Genomic DNA, 10,964 nt, shown 5'->3' on the forward strand with positions numbered 1-10,964 from the left:
GTTCCCCGAAAAACTACAAGCGTGAAATTAAGCTACAAGGGTGAAATTAAATAGAAGAATGAGAGTTTGTCTTGGGGAGTCTATTCCATATTATTTTACATACTATCTGCTCCTTTATTGATTTGGTGTAAAATCAATTGTTTCTATTTTGGGTGGATATAAAAAAAGGGGGGGGTGCGCTCAGCGCTTTCGAGAGTCACCATTCTCATCGCCTCTTAATAGCGGCACGTAGAAGCAGAGGCAAGCGCTTTTCTAAGTTGATGTGTTCGAGAGATAGATACGCATTAATCAAAAAAGGAAGAAGGAAAGACTATCCCGGATAGTTTAATAGTAACAGGAACAAAGATGACGCGAACCCCATCAAATGAAACAATACTATTTTCATTCAATTGATCGGCAAAGTGTCTTCAATTAATAACTTGGCACTTATTTAAAAGGTTTAACAGAGGTGAAACCGAAACATTTTGTACCAACAACACATCATGAAATAACAGCATCTTCTTTTGTTTAAAATAACTTAATACACTAGAAAAAATATGGCAAATATAAATAACTTTGTTTTCATGGAGAACAAATAGTTACAAAGCTCAACCGCATACCAAAGTTCAGTTAAAAGAGCTTTTCCTCTTTCTTGTAAATTAGAAAAAAACAAAAACACAACTAAGGAGGCTTTCTAGTGATTGGGATACAGATTGCTTAGTCCAGGGTATCCCAGTTTAAATAGCTACATGAATTGAAACAAACAAAATTACTTGAATATACACCTTTGTGAGATAAAATGCAAATGTTGAAAGTCAACCATCAGTTCACACATTATAGCCAAAATAAACTTTGTTCGTGTGTATCAACATATTTTACACAAACCTACTGCTTGTATCTAGTTGGGTGTTATTTAAGGTGAGTGTGACAGGATAGAGAGGGGGGAAATAAAGCAAGGTTCTGAAACAGGACATCAGGAAATCAGCAGGAGGGAATACAAGAAAGGAGGGAGGGGGGACTAACACTGATTGAGCGCCTACTGTGTGCTAGGAGCCGTGGGAGGCGCTGTACCTTTTTTATTTCATTTGGTCTTCTTTTCATTTTCCTTTCCCCACATTTTCTGCCCGCCTCCGTCTTCTTGGGACAGAGTGTAAATTTTTTTCCCTTCCGACCTTTTTCTTTTGTCCGACAGGATCAAAGACGGGGCAAAAAATATAGATTTGAGATATATCAATTTCCAGATGCTTTTGGTATTGTTTTTCATACTGAAGATGAAAATGGAGTAAGTGCATGTGAGTAAAGCAGGGAGCGGGGAGACACCATCAATGGAATACAAGTAACATGCAAAACCGGAATTTACTGTCAGCAGTCTGGACAGTGCTGCCACAATAATTTCTCAGATAAATCATTGTCTGTGGTAACATTTTTTGTATTAATATCATCTTTTTCCCTCTCCTCGCTTTGTATACTGTCTTCCCTCTTCTTACTCTTCCATACGTGGTGGTTTTTAACTCAAAGCATCTGATTCAACGTAAAAGGAGGCCCGCCTCTCTTATCAAATTTCTTGTATTAAAGTGAACTTCGCAGAAAAAGGTCAGTTTCAAAACCTGTGAACTTCCCAGCTGCGCACTTTTTTTTAACCTTAGTTCTTTAAATAAGTATACCTCTTCCTTCTGTTTTGCCTTTTCAGCCCATTAAAAAAAAAACACTTTAAGTTGGTTGCCCCCCCCCCCCCATTCTCTCGAGATTCGTCCGGGTTATTTTTCCATATTTTTTAAATGTATAAAATACTTTAATTTTTAAAATTTGTTTTTGTTCCTTGATTCTTTCTCCAATTTCAGCTTCTGCCAAATAGCAATAAGTTCCCCTTTTCTTTTTTTCTCTCTGGTTTGTCTTTTCTATTTTTTTTTTTTTTTTTTGCTCATTTTTTATTAACAGGATTTTCATTTCTACTCAAGAATCCATCGTTGCAGCTTTGCCTTGAGCCACACTCCGCTGTCCTAGCGTTCCCTTGTTCAGTCTCTCTCCAGACTTCCCGAAAACTTGCCCCTACGAAGCCGAATTCTATGCCCTGGGGTAAGTGAATGGTCAGGAGCAACGGAGCTGCTGCGCCTAGTGGGATCGAGGGTCCCGCGTGGAGTCTCGCCCTCCAAGTCCGGGTTGTGGAGGGGGGCAAAGGGCGATCCGCGGGGCGGGAAGAGGGTAGGTTCCGGAGATCCGTGGGGGATAAACGGAAAAGCAGCGAGGCGCGGAGGGTGTGCAGGGTGCACGCCGCGCTGAAGGCGCGACGTTGGCGCTGGCGTTGGCGTCACAGACCCAGGGCGGCAGCATGCTTTTTGGCTTTCAGTCTGAGATCGGCGATGCTGGAGTTCTTGCTGGTGGTCTTGGCGGCGGCGGCGGCAGCCACCACGGAGGCGGCGGAGGCTGAGTCAGCGGCCAGCGTGGCCAGCGGCAGTCCGAAGGGCGGCGCCGGGAACATCATGTAGGGCGCGTGCGCGGCCAGGTGCGGGTGCAGGTGGTGGTGCGCGTGCGCCACGGCGCTGTCCAGCTGCAGCTGCGCCTGAACCTGAAAGGACAAGGGCGTCACGTTGCAATGACTATCCTAGGGTGACAACAGAATAGAAACAGAGCATTAACGGCGTCCAGCTTGGCGAGGGGGAAGGCTGGGGCTAGGGACAGGAAAGGGGCGTTTGGCTGACCTCCTCAGTCTGTTACTGAATCTGGGATATTCCGGTGCGCCAGAGTCTCTGCAACTCGCTCAGCACCTTATCTCCCTGGGCCCTGGGGGACTCCTATCTGCAGGAATGTGGCCGCTCCTCTCAGGAGCTGGGCCCATCAGAGGGCAACCTTGCTATCGTGTTAATAGCCCTCCTCAAAATTAGAAAGGTAATTTGGAAAGGCTCTCTCGATGCCATCATACATCCCTTACCCCACTAAAGCACTAACAAGTAACCAAGTGCTAACAAGCAAACTGTAAAACTTTTCCTTGTTACTTAGGGAAATTAATTCATCTTCATAACAACTGGCACAATTGTTAGTACTTCCAACATTTACTGCTGTAACAATCAGCCTTGTTATAATGCAGATCTTGTTAAAATGCAGATTCTGATTCAGACGGTCTGCACTGGGACCTGAGATTCTGCCTTTCTAACTGCCTCCCTGGTGGTGCTGGTGCTGCAGGCCTGCAGATCACTTTATGAGTAGTAAGGGTCTCCTTTTAAGATCTCCCTCTCTCTTTCTCCAATCATTCTCCTTGCTTCAAAAGCCTAGCATCAGGATGCTAGAGTCCTGTGGTGCCAAGAGAGCTAAGATCTCCCTAACACTAACCGTCAATACATGGGTAAGCCCAGGTGTCTCCCCAGTCTAGGGGAGACTGCCAGCTGAGAGCTAGGGTGCTACCAACTGAGAGCTAATTCACGACTTCACAGCCATACCAAGCAGGGGTCCTGGCTAAGGATGGGCAAGGTCAGGCACTGGTTGGGTAAGGCTTGCGCCCTTAGGCTTGAAGAGCAGGGATGTTTAGAGCACTGGGATTTCCCAGGATTAAATCTTTGCTGCAGGCTGTCCTTTTAAAATGTAGTCTTAAAGGTTTCTTTATACCTAAGAAAGGGATTGCAGAGGCAGGGCATCCCTGGGAAGACCAAGGCTTCCCTCTCTACTAGAGATGAAGCTTTGTTTGCAGAGGCACCTTTAAAAAATCAAGTCTGAGTTGGAAGTACTTTTATTTATTTACTCTTCTTCTGCCAGACACATTTAATGTGACTAAGGGGTAAGAAATACCTAGAAAAATATTTAGAAAGTTGCCTTAGAAAACACCTGAGGACTTACCTCTGTATTGGATCTGACAAAATCTTAATCAAAAGGCTTTTCCTTTCTCTCCCCAAGTGCAATCTTTAGTGCATTTTTAAAGGACCGGTTGCTGGCCTCAGGCCCCTGCAGGTTTCCCATGAGGACAGAAAGGACTAGACACGTAGGCCCTTGACATTGTATAGGCTTTTTTTTTTTTTTTTAAGGGGAGTGAATCCACTATATCATCTCAAAATTATTCTTCAACTGCATGGACACCAACATTGGGACTCAGAGAGAAGGTATATTCAACAATTCAAGCAAACATCCGGGTCTTTTTACAGTTAAAAACAGGTTGAAAGCGGGCTATACTTGCCTGCTGAAATGGCATCCTTAAAGCACCTACGTTGACATAAGGTGCAACTCTACAAGCTTCAAACTGGCTGGCAGCCCCTATGAGAACACCTATTAAAAAAATGGGGAACAAAACACAATAATATGAGGTTAATATTTCCAGCACTGTTTTCCAGGGTTCCAAATGATACTAAGACAGAACTAATTCCTCTGGAACTGGACAGTTATCTTCCTACACTGCTGCCATAATTAAAATAAATGTAATTTACTCCCAAACTTTAGGACTTTCATTAACTGCCTTCAGAGAAGATTTTTAAATAAATACCATGATTTTATTTTAGAAGTTTCTTTCTGACTTCTGACTTTGTATAATGATATTACCCAATTCTCTTTTTACTGAGAATATGATTTTCTTTGAGAAGCATACCTTTATGGAGTTGATTTTCTTGTTTTCTGCATTTAGCTCTTCGATTCTGAAACCAAACCTACAAGTTGGAAAAACAAAATAAAGCCTAGATGTTACGAACTCCAACATTTTCTTTTAATTACCTGAGTACAATGACAAAAGAATAGTGTTTTGGGCAAGGATTGAGAGATACAGCAAGCAATATTTGAATTATAAAAAACACTCTCAATTTCCAAAGTCAAATAATGCAAGTAAACAGCAAAAATAGATTTCATAGACTTTTGCAAGATAAATTGTTTCTTGATAAATTACTATTAGTCCTGGTTTCATCTTTCTGCATTACAGAGTCCCCAAAGGCCTAAAACTCTCCCTGATACCTGATACCAAAGTGATAATGGGTTTAGATGTTTGCCCAGTAAGACCTGAGAAGAATGTGCTCATTAATAGCCTGTAATATTAATTAGCTTCATCTTCAAGAAAAACCAAACACCAAAGCAAATAGTGACTCTGGGTTTTTTTTTTTTTTTTTTTTTGGTTGTGGGGGGAGGAAGATAAGAGTGGGGGAAGAGGTAATTAGTGTCATAAAAGCCTCACTACAAAGAAGTTTAGAATTTCTCTGTTCCTCTGTGCAGCAGAGTGTAACACAGTTGCAGCATAATTGTGCTATTATCATGATAATCTAATTTGCTTCTATAGAAAAAGCAGTTAGGGTAGCAGAGACGCATCCAGAAAATAACTCTAAAATTTAAATAAAAGTATGAAAAAATAAAGACCAGCAATAAAGTTCACTTCTTATGAGAAAAAAAAAAGAACAACATGCTGTGAAAAGGGGATGGGGTATGAATCAAGTAACTCCTGGATACTGTCTGCTCCCAGATATCACCTTCTTAAATAAACTTGCCAACTTTTAAAGGCAGTATGACAGATTTTTAAAAATTCATATAAACCTTGCTTTTACACTCCAGTCATACAGCATTATGTTCCAATAATACAGCATATTGACTGATTCACAAATTAAGGTTTGAAAAAAAAACTATAAAAGAAAAATAGTGCTTCAGAGATTTTTCTTGTTTTTGAAAGCCGTGTCATAGTCAATGTAAATCTTCAAAAATTCCCCTGCCATTTAGTGTAATAGAAGGGTAGATTTCATGCCAGGGTGGCATCCTTTGTGTAACTCACATGCCCTGAGGCTTCTTGCCTCTTTTTTCCCCTAGAAGAGTTGGAACTGCGATACTAATGCTCATAACTGTAATAATTATCATCATGTCTTTAAGGGGTTGCTGAGTCTCTAGAGATTTCAGTACACACAGCAAAGCAGGAGAGGCTTAAAAAAGAAGAGCAGAGCCTTCTATTGACGGCTGTGATGACCAAGGCAGCCTATTATTACTTTTCCCCTTCAACGTGACTGCTCTGTTTTTGTCCTGATCCTATTACAAGATGCGGGGAAGCCCCATAAGAATTGCATAGTTTGCTGCAGATGGTGGTCTCTGCGCCCAGAGACCCTGGGAGTATCTGTTACAGTGATACTTTGTAACAGCTGCAGATGTTCAGGCCTAAAACTGCTCCATGTGTTCAAACAAATAATGACCATAATTTTCTTCTAGTTTATTATTTGAGCGGAAATACAATCTGAAACATTTAAATGTTTTCTCCATAAAACTAGAAGGATATGCATGCATGTATGTACATAATTTTCCACCTTGAATGCCCCCAAAGCCTATTGCCATTATATTCACCCCCACAAACCAGTAAAGAAAACCTGCTCCAACCCTAACTCCATCACGTTAAGGCACTTGTTGGGTGTTGGACTTTGGGAATGCCAATATTAAGATATGTGAATTGTTTTAAAATCAAGTTTCTGTAGGTTCAGGTTTGCTGTCAGGTTAAGTGAAGGAACAAAGAGTGACCAAAATGCATTTACTGCTTTACTGTTTTACACACAGTTTGAGATCGACTGCTAACGGCAAACTGTAAATTTCCGCACTTAACAGTTGCTAATTTTCTTTATAGTCTGTACATCTATAAACCTAATTGGCATATCCGCTTGGCAACCCTAGACCCCGGAGCAGACCCTCAAGGAAAACCAACTCAGGCGAACAAAATATTCGTTGTAACTTTTAAGGCATCCAGAAGATAAAACGCTTTCTGTGGGATTTTTTTTTTTAAGGCTTATAAAAGTAGGCCCATTAGGATTAAACCACATTAAAGGCATCGTGAGGCGAGGGGGGTGGGGGTGTGGTTTATAGAAACTCTGGGAGCAAGCCCAGCACAGCTTTCTTCTGCTGGGAACATATGTTGGGATGGGGGGGGGGGGGTAGGCTATAATACTAAGATTTACTTTGGAAAATAGGACCTCTAGTAAAGACCATCCTTTTCCTTCTCACCTCACTCCAGGTTCTTGAACCCGCTGCGCCCTCGCTGTATGTCCCCCAAGCGGCCTCTCCTCCACGCGTGCCCCTCCTCCACTCCCCGGGCCCTGCCTTGACCTCCTCACAGCTAGGTACCTGCACTCGGGCTTCGGACAGCCCCAGCCGTTGGCTCAGTTCCTCGCGCATGAAAGCGTCCGGGTAGTGGGTCTCATCAAAAAGCCTCTCCAGTTCGTTGAGTTGTTCCAGAGTAAAATTGGTCCGACTTCGCCTCTGCTTGATTTTGGTCTGGCCTTCGTCCTCCATCCCTTTCGCATCCTCTTTGCGATCCTTCAGCTCTGGGGACACTGGAGGGGGCACCACAAGTAGGGCCACGCGAATGTCCACGTGCGCACACAGAAACACACACACACACACACACACACACACACACACACACGGACAAAAACAACACGGCAAATCCTGTTACCAGATTTGTCTCCAAAAGGATGGAGGATCCCGCCCCCTCCCGTTGTTCTATCCACTGTCTCACCCTACCCCGAGGAAGAGGAATCCGGAGACGTGAAAGATCAACTCTGGCCGGCCGCCCTTCCTCAGCTATTCACCCACACAACCCTCCGCAACTGTAGCCTACTCACCTCCTCACTGTGCACTCCACCGTCCCCTGCCCTCCCCCGCGAACGCCAAATGCATTCCACTCACCCTCTCTAGCACTCACACTCTGCCAAGCACACCAGAAATCAAGAGCGCCGCACCCGGCCAGGCACAGAACCCGGTCAGGGCAGAAGGGCGCGGCGAGGCCATGCACTGGCCTCTCACCGGCTATTCCCAGAGCGCTGGGCCATTTTCAGGCCAGCTCTGGCCTCCGCTGGCTCTGTTTCTCTCAAACTTGCTGCTCTAATTTGGGAACAATTGGGCCCAAGGGTCGCGGCGGCAGAACAAGACCCGGGTGCTGTGCGGCACGGGGAGCCGCATCTCCGGGCTTTCGGTGCTGACCCAGGGTACGAGCCCAACCCTGCTGACAGCCCACGGGTGGCCATGCAGTCTCTATCCCCCACGCCAGACACGGGACGCCTGACAAGAGGCGCCCACGCCATGTTGGCGGCCTGAAGGGCTCGCCGCCCACGCCAGGCCAAAAGGCGAGAGGCGGAGAACCAGCCTCCGGTGGCGCGCGAAACAGACCGCTGCCTCTGTTCTCTCCTTCTCTCTCCCCATTGGAAAGACAGACTCGACCCTAAACGCTTAAACCCACAGAGATCAACAGGTTCAAGCGGAACATTCGTGATCCTTGGTTTCTATTGGTTGCTCAAAGCCTTTTCATGCATCCAGCAGCTCGGTTGTTTAATAAAATATGCATTTTTCTGCTCTGGGTTTGCACACACCCGTTGCTACTTTATACTGTCCTTCCTTCTCCCTTTAAAAACAGGAGCTCTGCGAACGTGAGCATACAGAGTCAACCGAGGGAGATTTTATGTGTGTGTGTGTATATATATATATATACACATACACATGAGAGTAAGGGCCAGTGATCAGGAAAGCCCCCATATCAACATAAACTGCCCTCTGGAACCTTCATGCTCTGCGCCTGAGTCGGAACCTTGGGTTTTTAAGGTGTCAAAGCTGAGTTTGGATAGTCGAGGCTGTTTGTAGTTCTTCCTAGCCCAGGATCCCGATCAGCATGGGTGTTAAAAATCATTTCCGGAAGAGCCGGCCTGCAGAAAAATTAATACTTGTCCTGAGCTTGGAAATCAACAATTCCAGAACTACCTCTGCCCGGGTTGTGACCCTAACCGCACGATGCGACATGCTGGTGTACCCAGGGCCTGGAGCTGCGGACTCAGGCAGGGGAGCCTGCATTGGGCCGCCCGACAACGGTGCTATACTTTTCAAATTTAGGAGGACCTGCTGCCTGGTCTGGGGGAAGAAGGAGCCTCTAGATCCGAGCCCAGTCTAGCATTCTAGCTACGGTGATTTTAGGTGTTGCCCGCATTTCTTGTTCTCAGAGTTCGTTTTATGGACATTTGTCCTTCCACTGGGGAGGAAGCGGGTAACATTATAGTAAACATTAGGGGCCAAGTTAATAAGAAAATATTTCCACTGATATTGTAATGAAATTTAAACACGAAAAACACCCTTCAGATTCTGCCAAAGGGGTGAGAAGGCTTTGTCTATTTCGTGTTATCCACAGTGGATGGATGCCTCTCAAACTTTTGGAGCTTCAAGGAGAAAGATGTCCACATTTCCAGTTGATTAATAGACTTAATATAATCTCGATTTCGCCCCCAAATTTCCATTTATTGGCCTAAACAGGAACAGACCGTGTTATAAACAACTTAATTGCTTGCTTAAATATGTGATTCTACGCATGTCACATATTTTCTTAATTGGAAAAATATGGCAGCACACCAGTTACTGCAGGCACCGAGTGCCAAATTAATTTTATTGTTGAATTCTTTTGAATTGGTACAGGACGCTCCACCATTTAGATAAAGCCATTTCCTAACACTTTGTTGGCACGGAAGGATTCCCTCCCCCCCCCCCCCCCCCCACGAAACCAGAGATGATTCGAAACAGTAATGCAATTGTGTAAATACCGAAAAACCAATCCCCAAAAAAGGGAGCCTAAAGCGTCTCCCGAGAGAAACAGCCTAGCCTGGACCTTAGCCTGCGTCGGCCTCGTTCAATCGTAACAGCTCAAAGAGAATGGGAAGTTTTGACCTCCAGGATCCGAGGATCCAGGATCTTCGTGGAGTTCGAGTGGATCTTAGCCGTGGCCCGAAACCCGGGGGTGACCCCAGGGTGAAATCTCCCTCCCTCCCTCTCTCTCTCTCTCTCTCTTTCCTCTCTTTTTCTTTCTTTCTCAGGCCTAGGAAAGGGGCTCCTGCAAACTCGGCGCTAGATGCTAACCAGAATCCTGCCGCCTGGCCCAGCTGCTGTCAGCACCCCTGCGGCAGCCGGGCCCACCGAACTTCCCCATCCGCCCGCGGGCCGTCTGGGTTGCGGGCCCATCCTCTGGCTGGTGAAATGCGCTTCAGTGGAATGGGAATAGCGAGAGCATCCGAGAAGGGCGCGCGCAAACCCCACGCCCCCCCTCTTCACACACACTCGGACCCCACCCACGACCGTGCACACCACCGGACTCCCACCCCTCCATCATCACTCTAGCTTCCAAAGCTGGGGTCCAAGGGCCCGCTCCGCGTCCCGCCCCTCTCCCCGCTGGGCCTCGGGGTCCTCTCCCGCCCGAGAGGAGTCAGGAAGGCGGGAAGGGGAACCGCGGCTGGGGGGTTAGGCCGTTACCCTCGGTGAGCCGCGGGCTGCCCGGCTCCCTGCTTCTCTCAGCGGCGCCCATGTCCAGCTCCCGGACGGGAGAGCGCCCTCCTCCAGCTCCTCCGCCTGCTCCTCCTCCTCCTCCTCCTGCACCTCCTCCGCCTCCTCCGCCTCCTCCGCCTCCGCCTCCTCCTCCGCCGCCGCCTCCGCCGGCCGCCCGGACTGCCGGGCTGCTGCGGTCGTCGCGGCCGGGATCGGTGCAGCCCGTCGGCTCCTTGGTCCCGCGCAGCGGCCCGCTCTCCAGCACCTCCCGGTACGTGATCGCCTCCTTCTTCTCCTTCACTTTCTGGTCAAAAGACTTAGAGACGAACGCCGTAAGTTCTTCCATCGCCGCCGATGCCGGTCAGCTCCGCGCTCAACCTCTCCCAGCCGAGCCCCGCTCTTTTTTTCCTTCTTCTTTTTTTACTGCCCCAGCCCCCCCAATAATAACACATCAATGGGGCAGGGGGTGGGGGAGGAGCTGGAGGAGGAGGAAGAAAAAGAAGAAGAAGAAGAAGAAAAAGAAGAGAAGAAAGAAGAAAGAGGAGAAGTAGGAGAAAAAGAAGTAAGAAGAGGAGGAGGAGGAGGAGGAGGAGGAGGAGGAGGAAGAGGGAAGGGGCGGGGGCCGCCGGAGGGAAATGGGAACTGATGCTTCCCTGCCGGAGCGCGCTTGTTCAATGTTAAGATCTTTGACAATTCTTCCTGCGGAGAGTTCAGATCTGATAGCAATGCTGCGCTTGAAGTCTCACTATTTATACTTCGCAAAG

The 10,964-nt window shown here is 46.8% G+C and overlaps 1 protein-coding gene across 2 annotated transcripts; it reads right to left on the bottom strand.

The window, feature by feature from the left end:
- Positions 1–308: 308 nt before the first annotated feature.
- On the bottom strand, positions 309–10,716 carry SHOX2 (SHOX homeobox 2). 2 transcript variants are annotated; one of them, XM_040480597.1, is made up of 5 exons: positions 10,189–10,716; positions 7,030–7,238; positions 4,547–4,604; positions 4,142–4,230; positions 309–2,581 (listed from the first exon to the last, which is right to left on the bottom strand). In XM_040480597.1, exons 1-5 carry the CDS (start codon positions 10,544–10,546, stop codon positions 2,288–2,290), a joined length of 1,008 nt encoding a protein of 335 aa, XP_040336531.1. In that variant the 5' UTR covers positions 10,547–10,716; the 3' UTR covers positions 309–2,287. The 2 variants fall into 2 exon arrangements, with proteins under 2 accessions (XP_040336531.1, XP_040336532.1); XM_040480598.1 differs by having other exon boundaries at positions 309–2,545; positions 10,189–10,714.
- Between the last annotated feature and the right edge of the window lie 248 nt (positions 10,717–10,964).

Source organism: Herpailurus yagouaroundi, unplaced genomic scaffold (genome assembly GCF_014898765.1).
Source record: "Herpailurus yagouaroundi ecotype Mexico unplaced genomic scaffold, PumYag 159, whole genome shotgun sequence".
Lineage (NCBI taxonomy): Eukaryota > Metazoa > Chordata > Mammalia > Carnivora > Felidae > Herpailurus > Herpailurus yagouaroundi.

What these genes read in the sequence shown, in the direction of transcription:
- SHOX2 (XM_040480597.1), bottom strand. Translation starts at nt 10,546, where the DNA reads ATGGAAGAACTTACGGCGTTCGTCTCTAAGTCTTTTGACCAGAAAGTG. An exon ending in CAGCCCGCGGCTCACCGAGG is followed by an intron (nt 7,239 to 10,188) that starts GTAACGGCCTAA and finishes TGCCCCCTCCAG; the next exon opens with TGTCCCCAGAGCTGAAGGAT. An exon ending in TGTCCGAAGCCCGAGTGCAG is followed by an intron (nt 4,605 to 7,029) that starts GTACCTAGCTGT and finishes TCCAACTTGTAG; the next exon opens with GTTTGGTTTCAGAATCGAAG.